Genomic DNA, 16,667 nt, shown 5'->3' with positions numbered 1-16,667 from the left:
GATGGACAGCAGCTAAAATGCTGCTTGTCTTGGCAAAAAACAACAGCGAAAAACCCCAAAACAAAACCCCCAAACTCTGACCAATCAAAGGAAAATATAAAAAATGAACAGTACAGTGGTACTCAAATGTCAAAAATCAGCTGCAATTGGCAGGAAGAAAATACTGCTAGTCCACAGTTGCCTCTAAATTTCTTAATGTAAATTTCTTAATGTAAAGGAGGCAATGCTTGGCAGACTCAGATAAATTATTTAATGCTACTAGAGTCCGTTCACAGAATTCAATTGATTTCATATTTTAATCAATCATTCCTCATCTTTAAAAACAAGTGCCCACTTAAAAGGTCAGGATCTTATCTTCCTTTGTACATATTTGTCAAGATTCCCCTCAGAACACAGAATTGTATTTCACATCAGTTTGAAAAACCTCCTCCAAAAGAACAGCTGTCTGTACAGTCTGACTTTATAGAGAAAGGTCTCTGAGGTGTTAGGAATAAAGCACTGCTACACATAGCAAGGTCAGATCCTCAGATCCTACTATGGAAATCAGTCTGGTTACATAGACTACAGTAAAATTGTGACACCTGGTATCAACTGGCAATTTAGCTTCCACCAAGTTTATATCAGTTTACACTGTTGTAAATTTAAGAGTAACATATTCTAGGATTATAGTTACAGTGCAAGTTTGCTTCAATGTGTTAACCATGGAAAATAGTCCACTATGTTGCTGCTCCTGTCAGTAAGTCACCTCTGCAAACAAGAAACTTTTTTTATATTAGATCATTCAGATAATTACAAGGAGAAAAATTCTTCTTGTTTAGAGGACTCCCACAAACCCTTCTGCAAAGCCAAAATGAGGCACGAGTAATTCTTTTGTGGTCTTTGTGCTCTGTGAAGGGGGTCTACCATCATGCCTATGTAGGTCAGCAAAGATGACACAGCCTGAAGAGATCATCATGGTAAAATATTAGAAGAAAATACTTGGTCAAGTACTGCTAGTATTACTAACAGCCTGAGGTATGGCATCAACAAGTCCAGTGATTGCAGGTATCAGTGACTGAGGACCTTCACGCTTTCTGTGGGCTTCATGGGGACATTGTAAATTCAACCCTTATGTGACTAACATTAAAGCTACAAGAATTTACATTCTTAAAAGAGATATTTATCTTCTTTAAAATATAGATTTTGACATTTATAAATAGCTGTGAAACACTGCAGACACAATCTGTTTTCCACTTAATGGACTAACAAAGACAAATAATGCTTAAAATAGCAGCATTCTCATCATTACATTATCTATCTCAAACTTGCTATATAAAAATTTCTCTCTCTGACTTCTTCTGTCCTTTGAAGTATTATCCTTCCCGGTTTATATCTTCAAATCATGTCTTTAATCAAATTTATGGCATCATTTGCAAGGACTGAAAACACATTCAGGTACTATCTGTACCATAAAAAACAGGATAGGTAAAGTCAAGGCACATACCATACTCCCAACTGGATGGGTAACTCAGTTTGTATGAGTAAGTTATAATTAGTTTTTACAGATGTTTGGATGAACAGTGGTAACTAAGATAAAAGCAGTAAAGATTTTTCAAAGAACAGAACTATTGATATCATATAAGAAGTAGTTTTGTGTGAAAAATGGTACGATTTAGTGATATTTAATTACACTTTTATTGTTACAAGTATGCTACAGCACACTATTTAAGATAAATATGAATAGGATCTGTAAATTATAATTTGATTTTTTTCCCCTCAAAGGTGGAAGCAAAATGGCACAGATATTGATCTTACCATGAGTTATCACTACAGGTTGGTTGGAGGCAGCTTGGCAATCAATAACCCACATAAAAAACAGGATATTGGAACATACCAGTGTTTGGCCACAAATTCATTTGGAACAATTCTGAGCAGGAAGGCAAAGCTTCAATTTGCATGTAAGTTGGGAAGATCATATTTATTGAAGCATTATTTTCTGATTAATTCTGCACATGAAGTATAATATATTGGTTAATTAATATATCATTGATGATTCTGTTCAAAAGGTTGGGCTTACTTCAGTAGTACTTATTCTTAAAAACATCTTTCTTAGTAAATATAAATAATAAAAACAGACATCTGACACCTGCTAGCCCTCAGGAACAAGAATAACTTTCTGAAAATTGAAAGGTCAAGGAATATGAATGCAATTGTTTTCACTTAATAAAGGTGTTTCCATTTCTTAAGATAGTGCTTTCTTTGCTATACTGCACATAGTTATGAGTGTGTGTAGGGGGGGACTGTTGCAAAAAGTTAGGCTTTACATTTTCTATAGCATAATGAGGTCCAGAGGAGTCACAGAAACAGTGTACCCCTAATTACCACACTGATATTTTGTTACATTAACAGAATAAGAAACATATTCCTTTCTTACCTAGCCTAGAAAGTTTCCTATTTCTGCTAGATTGGATAGAGTATGTATGTTGTCTTGAACCATTTTAAAACTTACTTTAGCCTTCCTCTCCATTTTTCTCCTCTCTTTTTTAAAAAATCTTCCTCACATCTTTTATATGTGGTTATTGAGCTCTATTAATGTCCTGGAAAAACACTAAAAAAAACAGAAAAAAAAAAAAAAAAAAAAAAAACATTTTACCTCTACTTCTTTTTCCACAGTACAAAGGTCTGAGTTGTCTGTTGCTTAGAGAAAGCAACTGTTTTCAAATCTCATTAATAAAATATGTGTCTAAGCCAACCTTGTGTCGCTATTTCAGACACCAGCAAATGTATTAATTATTAATCTTGTTCCATTTCTCACAGCAAATCTCATGTCACTGGGGTTATACAAAGGAGACATTAAAGGTCATGGTGGTTCACAGACTCTCTTTTAGTGAAGCTGATCAAACTGTGTATTGCTAGTATCACATCTTATAATTTTTTACCCTGAATTTCTCAAAGATCTTTTGATTCCCAAGAGCCGGTCAAATGGAAGCTAAAAATTTGATTCATTATTTTTCCACTTCTTCTGAAACAACTTTGCAAGCCACCTTTTATACATGGAACATCATTACAGAACCCAGAGATGAAAACTGTTCAGTTCCAGAACAAATCTCATTTTAGACTGCAGCAGCCTTCTCAAAATTATCTGTGGAATTTATAATCCACAAGAAAACAGCACAGGCTAGGAAGGGAGCTCAGATTAAAAGGAATTCCCTCAAATAAAGACATAAAGAAGGTGTAAAAAAGAACAAGGAATATCTGGGAAAGACACATAAAAGACAGAGAAGCTCCAGTGACTGTTCAGTATAAATATATAAATATCACAATTATTTCCTATTTTTCTTGAAGAAGTATAAATTCCAGAACATGCTGGAAGCAATTCTGTTTACTGTTTGTTGCTGTCCCAACCAAGAAGTAATCATATTGGCTTGATACACTTGATAACTTTTAATTTGAAAGTTAAAAGAGTGAAAGAAGGGAAAGAAAACTTGTAAGGGAAAGTCTCACTGGTAAGGAAAAGAATGAAGAGAGAGAAGAAATGTCTTTGTGAAGTGATTCTATGTTTTGCCTATACAACTGCCAATGAATCACCAATAGCCATCAATAGACTAAAAGATGCTCACTGGGTCAGAGGCATCCTGTCTTCAAGCTCTTGTGGGAAGTAGATCCATCAGAAGCTTTCCCTGATACCAAAAAGAAATTTAAATTGACAACAAGCCAACACTTGGCATAAGAGCTAAAATCCCACCTTAAAACAGAGAGGCACATGCTCAAGCAGATTTTTGTGTGTGCAGTTAGCCTAAAACAACTGTGCTTAAGGCAGCTTATACTCCAACACACACTTTTCTTTACGAAACGATTTATTAAGGATCTAAACATAGGAGTGCATCTTCCAGTGGAAAGCAAGGATGCTCTACTGTCTCCTCTCACAATTACTCCTTTCTTTGTCTGGCTGCTGGGCAGAGACAAAATGCAAGCCTGAATGGAAATATCATATATAATTTCTGGAAAATCTGAGGAGGAAGCATATTCCATTATTATTCAGTTCGCGCCACTAAGCAACTTGAGGACCTGTGTGGATGGTATTAAGTATTTTCAGCTGTTAAACATTAGTTCTTTGATACTCTGTGTTTGTGAAGCATGCCACCTGAAGCATGTAACTCACTAACTGCTGAAAGTCACATAACAATATACTGTAAGCTAAATGGGCTAAATATCAGGTAGATGATTTACTTAGACTTCAAACTCCCACCAAGATACTTCCCAAATTCAGGGGGCAATTCAGAATAAAGTAAAATTTCATTTGTCCACAGCAGACAAACCTATAGTTATCATCCCACACTAATCCTCTAGTTCTTAAAAACAACCGTAGAAGTCATTTTCAAGAAGTGGGCTACCTTCTGATTGGCAGTGACAGAAATGTACATTCTTGTACATTCTTTCCCATACAAAAGAGAAAGGACAGGTAAATTGAAGCTTGTCATCTACACATGCAAATGAAAACACCCAGAAAAATGCTCATATTCAGGGATATCACTGTAAAACTATGAGTCTTAGCTTGTCTTACAACAGGAAAAAAACCACAGCACATGGAAAATACTCCAATGACCTGATGAGAATAGTGGAATAGATTACCTTGAAACAGTTATTTCTTAGTTAACATTTTCTTATTTCATATTTTCATGTTGCTCTCCAATTTATTTCTTCATTTCATCCAATACCTCAGAATGTATCTTAAACTCTGGGCAGGCAGGTGTGTTGCTGTTGTAACACTCATTCAATACATAACCAAATGGGTCTCTTCCCTGAATGGCACTGCCTAGCATGTAATTGCAATCATAAAAATAAATAATTAAACATAGCCTATTATCCAAGCAGCGGAGTTTATGCACATTTGTCTTTTTACTACAAGGTAAATAACTTTGAGATTGAATTTGCACTAATGATATTTATGGAAACTTGGGGTCTTCTTCCCCTCACACTTATGGGACACGGATTTATTATACATCTCAACTTAATTTGCAAAATATATTTTTTCTTTGGTTCAAAATAGTAAGCCCTTTGAGTAACAAAACAAATGCCACTTGAGATGAGAAATATGTCTTCAGATTCAGCTGGAGTATCAGGCATATCCTGTATTAAAAACAGAGCTGTCAAATGAAAGCTGCAGGAGGAATATGGTACAGAAGGAAGTGGCATAGATTATTAAAGCTACAGACTGAAAATATGAGTATCAGAGAAAGTGAGCAGAACAAGAGCACAAAAACGCATTAGCAAGATACACAGGATGGCAGTCCTATGTTATTCGTACTTTCTGGTGATCGATTGTTTTGTCGTAAGTAAAATTTCAAGTTCCCTATAAACCCTATGGGAATCCCATGCTTCTTTGCCTACCCAGTAAGTAATATGCTTTCAAAAGCTAATGCACATTTTCAAGAACTGGAGCTGTTGACCTGGATCTTCCAGCCTGGGTTAAGAGTGCTGGTTTCTGATCCAGCTTGTGTAGACAGAGCATGTTACAAAAAAATGGCTTCTTACCCAGATTTGAGTTTTGAGCTCTGCTCCCAAGTCATAGCCCAGTTATTACTTATTTTTTTCTCCCACATTAAGTATTGATGTCCAACAGCAGGTCACCACTAATGACGAAATTCTAAGCAAAGGGAATGTCAAAGAGAACTCTCTATTATCTTTGTGAACTATGCAAGAGAGAAAGTTGGAACAAAGGGATGGGGACATGGAAGGTTTTACTTCAGGTTTTACACAATTTACTTTCTAAACTGAAATGCAGATATTACACACAAGCTTCCCAGATGTCAGAGTTTCTGTTTGTCCTACATGAAGGTAAGACTAGAAATGCAAGTTAACCTGCCTTGAGCAGATACTACACTAGGAGAAATGCCTTAGTACTGCTGCCGCTAGAAAGCCATGCTCCTGAAACTGCTACAGAGCCCGTTCAGGCAAAAATGCAGCATCTCTAACTCCTGTGCCAGAGACAGAGATAGCAAAATAACAACCACATCCAAAAGTCACAAAAAGGAAAAGCATCTAGGTTTAAAGAAGCATTTTGATAAGTAAAATTGGTGTTTCTCTTATTCTGGGGAGTGAGAATACATTTACATGCATATTAATGAGCTGTTTTGCAGAAATCTACTTTTATTAATAAAGACCATCAAAACTGCATTTCATGCCTTAAAAGAAAATCAAGCAAAAAGCCTGTTACAGAAAACTGCTTTAATACTGCTTCAACTAGATCTTTCTCATTGGCACACAAGGGATTTGTTTTAATTATTTCATTAGTTTTAAGTAAAAGTAACTGCCTGTAAACAACTGGTCTTGAGGGAAATACCTATAACTAGCTGCAGCAAAACAGTCTACCCAGGATTGTTACTAATTCTTTAGTTGTCATGCATGCCTATAATAGAGACATTAACAGATAAACAGTAGAAATAAGTTCAATAAAGCAAACAAAAAAAATTATTCCACTATGAAAAAAAAATTATATATGAACCTAATTCATACCTATTCAGAGTATAAACCCAGAAAATTAATTTAAAACTTCTGGTTGGCTTAGGTTCTAAATGAGATTCTCAGTCAAATTGTTCTATTATCATTGATAGACAGTCATGATGACTGCTGCTTTCTCAGACCTCAGGCCTTACAAAGATTTTTAATCATCATTTCTGAGAAACAATGACAATAATTTAAATTCACAAATAGGATTAGTCAGTCTGTACTGAAACACACACTAGGGCACAGTGGAGATATCAGACCACCTATTTTAAAATTTTTCCAGTGCTACAGACTAACCATAAAAAAAGCCTTGTCATCTTCAGGCTACCACTTTGGATCTCATGGATTTTAAAGGTATGGTCATGGGTTTTGCTTGGAAATGTGTCCTTATTCTCAGTAGTATTTTTCTGAATATCATCATCTGCCTTCCTGTTGGCTAGTGATAAGGCGCACCCGCAGGCTGAGCTGCTCAGAGAAGTCTGGATGAGCATGCTAGCACTAGAGCACATGGAAGAAATGCAGAGCTCACAAGTGCTCTCATGTGTGGTTTGTCTGTTAACTGCAGGATAGAAGATAAAGTTCTGCTGAAATAAATTAAGAAGTAACAATTCCTCCTGAGCAGTTTTTCCATTAGGCCACGGAAAAAACAGTAATACAATAATTATTCATATTTAACCATTTGAGGTGAAAGCTATTAAAAACATTCTAGTCCATTTAGTCTTTGGTAAATCATGGCACTCTGAGACATTTGTAAAGCCCTATTAGAATGACTGTGAGATGCTCAGCTAGCATCAAAAGCCCACTTTTCATCTGATTACTTCATCATGTTATTTACCTTAGACTGCACACAAATTACACAACCATCGCAAAGCAATACAGCATGCCTTAAAATGTCATAACCCTTTTTACTTGTAGCATATGCTTTGAAACAGAAAACTGAAAAATCAATACAGTTAAATCAGATCAGATAGTCTGAATTTACAAAGTCTGGACATGCATGAATTTTAGTCTAACAGGCACATCCACTTCTGGATTGGTGTTATTGTGGTACTGTGTGTGTCCAGAAATCCCCCTGTAACAATTGTATTCGATTAAAAGGCGTACTATATGTTTGTAACTTCCACCTTGAGTAAAGCCTTCTCAGTCTTTAAAGTGAGAATTCATCATCACATGCAAGGGTTGGCATACTGATCAGTTGATCTGTCAGCTACCAAAAAATGAACATTACAACTTCTTTATTTTTCAAAAGGGGGTATATGCTTGTTAATTTAGTTTCCAGAAGTAACTCAAGGATAGCCAATAACTGCTAAGTGAAGAGCAATTAAGAGGAAGAGCTGAGATTTCCACTGACAGAAGCGGGTCACCATCAAAGATACATATCCAAGAGCTTTCCCGATGCACTACATTCCTATACTATCAGGTAAAATCATAAACTTGACTCTATTTCACATCATTTTATAATCTACAAATGCAAAAGAATAAATTAAACCTATCTCTCTGGCTAGAAATCACTAGCTATATAAGCTAGCATAATATATACAACCGTGTATTATGTATGTATTTTTAAAAAATATATATACACACACCTACACACACACACATATAAAATGTAGAAGGACATTAAACTTGCAAATGTACTGAAAATCAGATCTGGACTTCTCAGGCTCAGCGCAGCTCTCCCAACAATCTTGGTGACATCTTACAGTCTGCCTCTTCCCATGAGTAGGCAATAAAAAATGAAACTTGCAGTAGTAACACATATCATTCAAGCTGATTCTGTCTGGAGAATGGAAATGCTATTTTCATTTCTCCTTATGTCACCACATAGGCTTACAACTCAAATTGTCTTTTGGTCTCTTAACTTTGACTGAACAGTCAATGTAACTACAGCAGCAGAATGTACCCTCTCCCTGTGTACAGCCAGGTGCAGTGCAATGAATTATAACAAATACACCAAGAATTCACTCTATTACTTGGAAGTAAAATCTATATTTTGGAACATCTCGGCCTGGAGTGAACTGAAATAGAACTTCCATTTATCAGCTCTGATTACTATGGACATTTCATGCCAATGCTGCAACACTCTGCAGTAGTTCCCCATGATGTGAGTCTACACCAGGGTCTTTGCCTTAATGAATATTCCCCATGGAGCAGACACAGCAGCCTCAAGCATAACTTTTTCTTCTACACAATGCTGCTGCACAAAGATAGGGAAAAATATTGTGAGAGCCCAATACACATTTACTTTAAGGGTCTGTACATTGTTCTTGAAGTGCTGCATTACATTTCCTTTAAGGCTACTTTAAGAATATTCACAGGGAACTGAGGCTATACATGATGCAGCTTACTTGCACAAAGACCAAAAATGAGGCAAGACCTCACTACATTCAATCCATCTTTTTGTATTTATTTCTTCATACAAGTCTGTGTACACACAGGCTGCCACACGCTTAAAGAAAAGCAGAAACCATCAGCCAGCATTCAACAGTAACTAGAAGACCACTGGAACTGTCTCACCTGCTAGTGAGAGGAAGAGACAAGAGTACTAATAGTGTTTCTATTTTAAAGCTCGGATAAACACAATAAAACTATGCAAATATCCAGACATCATGGAGACAAAAAGAGCAGCCTGAAAATCTCAGAAAACAGAATATATGGGTATGTCTACATAATAGACATCATTCCCTAAAGGTTTCAGCCTGATCTGGGTTCTCAGAGCCCATTTGACGCACACTGACACACCCCATGTAGTCATGCCCTCCACTTCCTGTTAAACACAAGAACTGGAGCTGATGGCAGTGACATTCTTCCTTCATTTAATATCATGCTAGACAGAGCACTATCAGAGACCGAAGTTGCATTTTTATCTTTCCTGACTGGATTTAATGTCATCTCTCTAATAGTATCCAACCACCATGTTCAAGGCTAACACTTTGTTAAAGCTGTTTCATTCCATTAGGATGAATTGATGTCTAATTTTTAGCTGCCAAAACTATTATTATATTGCCTCTCACTGCTTTTGTATACAAATTATTTATCTGTCAAATGGAGATATACATCACAGAGATGTTGTAAGGAGCATTACAGGCAGTGAGCTGGTCAGATAAAGCAGTAACAAGGAATGTAGAAGTATCTGAAGATTATCTTCCAGTTACATATTACTCACTATTCTGTAATTCCTATAAAAGTATTTATCCTAGATCAGCCCATTGCAAGTTGTATTGGAAAAGTAATATATGTGACTGAGATATGGTAGATAACAAAGCATCCACAGGTTCCAGAGCTGCTAGATTCTGATTGATAAAATTTAATATTTTTGAAGGGTAAAACCAGTCTTTATTTGCAGTGTGGGTGATTTTCTTTTTATCTGCCCTACTTTCATTGCAGACTATATGACTTAGATTCCAATAAACTACTGAATACAGTATCTATCATGTCCACATGAGCTTCTTCATCCTTCAGCTTGACAAAAAATAAAAATTCATAGTTGAAGGTTTGGAAGAAAGAAAAAAATGAATTAAATTCTTTGGAATGAAAGAGTGGCTTCTTTGAATAAAAAGTAATGAAATTAATTTATTACTTATTTTTGTAGCAAAGGCTGATCCTGTCTAATACAAAGGTTCTAAAATACAAGAGAAACCTCCTCATTCTACATCTTATGTTCCAGGAGGAAGAACAGTACTTCATTTTACTTCAGTACTTCACATGATGTGAATGAGTAAGGCCACAAGCATAGCTTTTATCAATAAACAAGCCAGATCTGGTATGGTGAATGCACACAGCAGTAAATCTTCATTTGTAAACATTACTGAAAGAACAACTAATAATATATACCATAGCTGAAATCCCACACTGAAGATTTGCATTGAAAAATCCTTTACATCTATCACTCAGGTGAATTTCAGAATTCCCATTAGAAGGAAATCTTTGATGGCATTGCAGCTGCAATGTGTGAGATAAAACAGTAGTGTTTGGAGATATTTCAAAGTAATACTGCAAGAAATAATTCCGTACTGGATTGAGATCTCCCAAGGGCTGAATTCCAAAAGGGCTGGACAAGAATCTTGAAAGGGTTGAAATATGCATACACATTTGCAACAATCTTGCAATAATGCATGACATCCGGATCTTCCTTACTACTTTTCTTATTGCATTTATTAGTGCATTATACAGCATTATTTAAAAAAAAATTAATAGCCTGAAGTCAATGTGGGGTACTTAACAGGAGGTATTCAGTGGCTTGTGGGACCCCTAACTTGGAAGAAAATAGCGCTCTCTGCAGGACTGGAGAGCGCTGCATATTTCTCAATATGTCTGCTCAGTGCCAGTGAGAAGGTCAGAGCCCAAGTGAATCAGCCTGAGTTAACTATACATCTACATACAGACTGAGAAACCAGATCTGTGTGGAAGGGTGTGCAAATACAAGTAAAAGAAGCTCATTTGGGATAAAAGTTAATACCTGAGCCAAGAGGCATTCTGACACAGGGAGACAGGGCAATCTCCATTATAAGTCAGTCAAACCAGTATAGTTCTATTACGGATAAATTTGGCCCATGAGATTTAGACTGGGGAGAAAAATCTGTCTTTAAGAACACTCCAATCTGGAGAAAATGCATGCAGAAGGCAAAGTGATTCTGTGATGACAGATGACAAATGAACTCTGCTGTGACAAGTGAGAAAACTGTTCAGGAATATAAAATATTAAAAATATATTTCTTACTTTCCCCTCCTTTTGAGAGGGTCAGATCCTCAGATATGCCTCTGGCCTGCAGATGGAGTTTAGAGTAAAAGCCCTAAGGCTCCATCAATACTTACTGTTCAGTACAATTCATGTGTTCAGTTCAAAAGAGAGCTTTAATATTTTATGCTGCTAACTCTGTAAAAAAGGAAGAATAACAAAAAGCAGATGTAGACCAGCACTACAACTTCAGAGCATATGTTTCTTTATACTTGGTTTCTTGGTGCATGAACAAAAATCATGTCAGCTAAGGACTTTTTTCTCCTCACTCTCCCTGTTTAATTTAATTGTGACCTTCCATTTTTTCCTCTAGAGGAGCTTGATATTACTTTGCAAAGGGCACTTTCACTCTTTAATTGAAAAAGACAATCAGGCTGTGGCAGAAATTATTGTTCCCCACCTTTAAAATTAGTGCCTGGATTGGCTATTCATATCATTTAACTTGAATTGAATACAAGGGGCCTGTGTGTAAAAAAGGATCCTAATGTGTAAATTACAATTCCACTCCCCTTAGAAGCTCCAAAGCCATTTATACAGATATAGGAGCCCTGAAAGTTCCTTGGTTGAATAGGCAGCTTTGGAAAAGGACAAGACTTGATAATTGTGGTTTTTTCCCTCTTGGGAAAAAGTCTTGAAGGTTTGGCAAACTGCTCTGATAGGGCAATCAGTGCTAGATCAAAGAGAAAGGCTTTAAATTACGAGAAATGGCATATGATTCTGGTGGCTTTCTCAAGGAGGAAATAAAAAGGCAAGTTGGCAAGTTTTTATTTTAACTGAGATGGGATGCATCTCCGTTTACATCAGATGGAAAACTAGAACAAAAGTAGGAATTACAGCCAGTTTTCATCTGTCCTGGTCGAAGGAGACATTTAGGTGCTTAAGCTTTCAAACACCGTAATTAGAGATAACATTGCTCTTAATCTTAAATTGAATTCATAGAAAATCAATTAGAACCTTTAAAAAAATTAAGATTAGAAGGTAAAGGGAAATAGATTAATAGTATTGACACTATAATCAAGACAAAGGAACTGTTAGGGGATTTGTTTAGTGAGTTTACTACTCTTCTGAAAGCTGAAAAAGAGTTTACTTTCCCGTAAAAGCTGTAAGAAATGAAATTAGCCACGCTTTTGGGACATATCTGAAGAGAGTGAGTCTGTTTATTTTTTGGGGCTTGATTTCTGAATGCATAGCCTTCACAGAGCCAACTCTAGGAGTAAGTTACCAACAATAACCAAATCCATTGGAACTTGGGAGGTTTAATGGTTAATTCCAAGATTCTGGGAAAGTCACCAATTACACCTCCTAGAAGCTAACTGTTCTCGAATGGTTTTTACAGTCAGGATATAAGAGGTGCAGTTTAGCAGTGGAAACCTTAAGACAGAGCATATGATAAATGTTTTATTTCATAATACTGTCTCTGGATCACATCACATGAATTTAAAAGGAAAGACTTACGTATTTAAATGCACACTATGATTCTAACATTTTCCATTCTGAATCAACATATACATAACTGAGATGAATTGCAGCCTACTGTCTAACAATGACAAGACAGGAATCAGGTCCAAATTTACCTCAGGGTATTTAAACTCAGATTTCAGTAGGTCCTGAAACACATCACATTTATTATTTGCCTTTGAATTTGGCTACTTACAATGAGCACTAACTAATGTTCAAAATGTTTTATTTTTACAAGAGAAGTTCAGTGTTATCATTATTGAAACTGAACTCATTAATTCTCAATCTGAGTTATCTTTGCTATCACTTTTCTATGGTGCTGAAAAGTCTCTTTTATAACAAAATGCTAAGGATTTTTATCTGAAAGCTTTTTAATGAGGAATTGAATTTCATTAGATCACTTCACGATATCCTAAATTATATATTGGATTTATTTCCATTTTATTTCAAATGTTGAAACATGAAGTTACAAGTATTTTTATTAAACTGCACAGTGTGGTATGCATTATTGTATTATTGACTAGCTTCTGTCTAAACAAGTCACATGAGGCAGTTAAGAGGGATTACTTAAACTGACAGTTATCCATTCCTTTCCATTATTAGTGCATTGAGGGCTCTGAATGCAGTCCTACTGTACTGTTTTAAGTAGTATTTTTCATGTGATTTAATATAGCAGCATTAAATTTTATTCTGCACTAAATCCTGAAAACCTAAGCAAAAAGCCCTGCTGAGGTCAATTAAATCCTTCCCGGGATTATTTCGAGAAGCATGTAATATGTTTAATTTCCTGTTTGAGAGTATTTTTAAAACATTAAAAATTCTAGAAATAAAAAACACTTCTATAACACCCATTATTAGTAACCAAACTGCAAAGGATTTGTACTGATCTGCCTGAAGAGCTATTCAATATAACAGTATCAAATAGAAACGAGAAGCAAGGCTATATATACCTGGAGGTCTTCTGGAGCAATCTGAAACACATAATCATGACCTTTTGTCAATGTGCACACTCTGAATATAAAAGTCTTAAAGCCCAAAGAAAGTGCTTAAGACTTCATGTGTATCAAAAAGCATAATAAAATCCAAATCTAAACAAACCTGGAAGCTCCTAGAATTTGAGATATGATAGCCCAATTTTAAGGCTCCAATAAGCACCCAGTTTTTCAATTTGGATCTCTAACAGACTTGACTCCTCTGAATCGGATATCAGATTTAAACCTATACTTAACAGTAGTACTCATTACAGTCACAGAAAAACGAAGGTAAGTAACAGTCAGCCGATAATCATAGATGACAAAAACACTTAGAGCAAATCATAAAAATTAGCTTCTTTTAAGAACTGCTGAGTTTATAATTTTTACCAGCTTCCCCTGCAAGGTAAGATGTATTGTGATACATCACATCCAGTAATACAAATCATATTGTAATATATCATATTCAATAAAATAAACAGAAGAAATCGGAATAGGTATGATTTATCACAAATAGGCATATACCAATGGAAATGTGAAAAGTTTATTAATTTTATTGTCAGGAACATTGCTAATTTGTAAACTGTTCTTACTTCTAATGTCTTCGCACTCATTGTCTATTTCAAGAATAAGTAATCACTGCTATAATATTTGGGATTATATAATGACAAAATATTTATGAAAAAATCAAAAGCTCATGAAAGCATGAAATTGCATTAATTCAGACGAACTATTAGTAATTATGCAGGGTGATAAATTGGACTTTCTCTAATTGTCTGTAACAATTTCATACAGTAAAATGCTCCAGTTTCCTTGTTTGCTACTTCGTAATACAAAAGTGTCCTATGTTCATTCTTCAAATAGAAAATATTTTTCTATTTTTTTATCTACAGTATTTTTGCATTATAAAAATAATATGTAACAAAGAGCATTATTTGGTTAAAAGTCAAACTACTGAACCTTATGTATGCTTTAATTATCACCATATAAATACAATTAGTGAAGCCTTGCATGGAGCTGGAAACATTCTTTGCCATCAAATTCTACCTTGTTCCTATCCTGTACTGTCACCTGAAGACTGATTAAAAGTCTTCAGAGAGCCAGACTTAAGAGAGCCAGAAAATTCTCCTGAAAATTAGTAGAGATTATAGTTAGTTCTGAGCTACCTCTATAATCCAGAAGTATGACCATGTTAAGAATGCAGTTTCGTTTTTTTTTGAGGGAATTGGTTAAACTGGGCTACCTCAAACATAGTGATGTTTCTGTGAAAGTGTTCTGATTCGGCTTACTGTTCAAGGACCTAGTGCTAATTTGGTTTTATCTTTTTCTTTCATATCCAAACCACTTAACCTTCATTCCAACAAATATTTTCTTTTTGATGAGAATACAAGACATTAAAAAAAAAAAGTGTCTAAATTTAGAATGAACTGTGCTGTGTATAGTCCTGGGCCTACACTGTTAAAATGCAACCCAGAATTTCAAAAATTAGAATGAACTGTGCTGTGTATAATCCTGGGCCTACACTGTTAAAATGCAACCCAGAATTTCAAAAATTCCATAACTGCTTCACTGACATATTCAAACAGTCTCCTATTTTAAAATGTAATAAAAATTCCCAGGCCTACACCTTTCTCCCATAGAAGTGTTATTATTTCTCAAGCCTGACACAGACAGCAGAAGAAATGCTGCTCCACAAATGCAGAAATATGATGAAGACAGCTTTTCTTATGTTTTCAGCTTCAGATGAGAACAAAATGGATGGAAATATCTGAAAATATCATGAAATAGCCACTAGGGCATTTCCATTCTATAATTCAGAACACTGTGACATTTCTGATGGAGTTATTAGAAAGGGGGCAGTTGAATACAAATGTTAAGACTTTTAATGCTCATCCTTCACTACTTAAATCCTATCCCATCCTATCCCACCCAGACAGGCTTCATTCCAGTGTCAGGTCTGTAACACTTCAGTGCCAAGTGTGATTGTGATACTAATACAGTTGGAAAGGCCGAAGAAAACAATATGTGCAACTTGGCTGAGCAAAAAAATAATCAAATAAGTGGGTTTATAAGAATAGCACAAGTTAGAAAGCACCAGTGGATTAGGTATGAACAGAAAGGATTTTAATCTGGACACAAAAAGAATCTCTTCTGTAAGATTCTCTTTTGACATTTTTTATTTCCTTCAATTAATTCTCTTATCTTGCTTGCTAAATTATATCTTGAAAAGATTTCTCTCAGCCTACTTTAAACTATGTATGAAATGAGAACGATGAACATTCTGCAAGTTTTCAAAGGTGTCCTTGATCAATATGTGGTTTGAAAGTGATATAACCATACCTGCACACTTTAAGGAATTTGAAACACATGATCAGGAGGTCAAAACAAATGAGCTACTACTCACGATGAGCTGCTACTTAGATTTCTGCTCCTACTGCATGTATTTAAAAAATAACTCCCTAACCCCAGGATAACCTTTCAAGTTCCTGCACACAGTGTTGTGCAAGTTAAACCTGCCACTCTAACACTCATAAGGTAGTTTTGTATTAAGAAAAAAGATCTGACATGTAGGTAATGGAGGGAGGGGTGAAGGAAGTAGAAGAGATATATATTCACCTTGCAATCAGCAATTACGTCAGTGTTTGGCATTAAAACACTGAAGAATCGTACTGCATGACTGATCATCAAGCCTATTAATTCAGTAACACGAGTGGCTTAGCAGGAAATATTTGTGTATATCAATTCCATTTGTACCTATCTCCATGTATCATCATCCATCACTTGAACTAAACAACTCACTGATCGCTGGGTTTGTTTGCCTTCTTTTCATTGCAGCTCAGTATTTAGTAAAGCTATCCTGATGCTTATTCTCATCTGAAAAAGCCATTCTATTACTTCCTGTTTTTATGGTAATTGGATATCTACATTGTGGACTTGCAGGCCACAATGCTTGTATAAATCAGCATAATTAGCACAATTTTGTTGGCTTCCATGGAGTAATAGCAACTTACACC

General features: G+C 35.5%; 1 protein-coding gene across 1 annotated transcript in view; it reads left to right on the top strand.

The window, feature by feature from the left end:
• Window positions 1-1,780: 1,780 nt before the first annotated feature.
• LOC134145618 (contactin-6-like) overlaps window positions 1,781-16,667 on the top strand; it is an 87,850-nt gene continuing 72,963 nt past the window's right edge. Inside the window, exon 1 of the mRNA XM_062585283.1 lies at window positions 1,781-1,937. Within this exon, the coding sequence (XP_062441267.1) occupies window positions 1,796-1,937 (142 nt within the window). The 5' untranslated portion in view covers window positions 1,781-1,795. The remainder of the gene's footprint in view (window positions 1,938-16,667) is intronic.

The sequence above is a fragment of the Rhea pennata genome, chromosome 12 (genome assembly GCF_028389875.1).
Source record: "Rhea pennata isolate bPtePen1 chromosome 12, bPtePen1.pri, whole genome shotgun sequence".
Lineage (NCBI taxonomy): Eukaryota > Metazoa > Chordata > Aves > Rheiformes > Rheidae > Rhea > Rhea pennata.
Note: the sequence above shows the minus strand (reverse complement) of the source record. Positions and strands in the feature narration are given on the sequence as shown.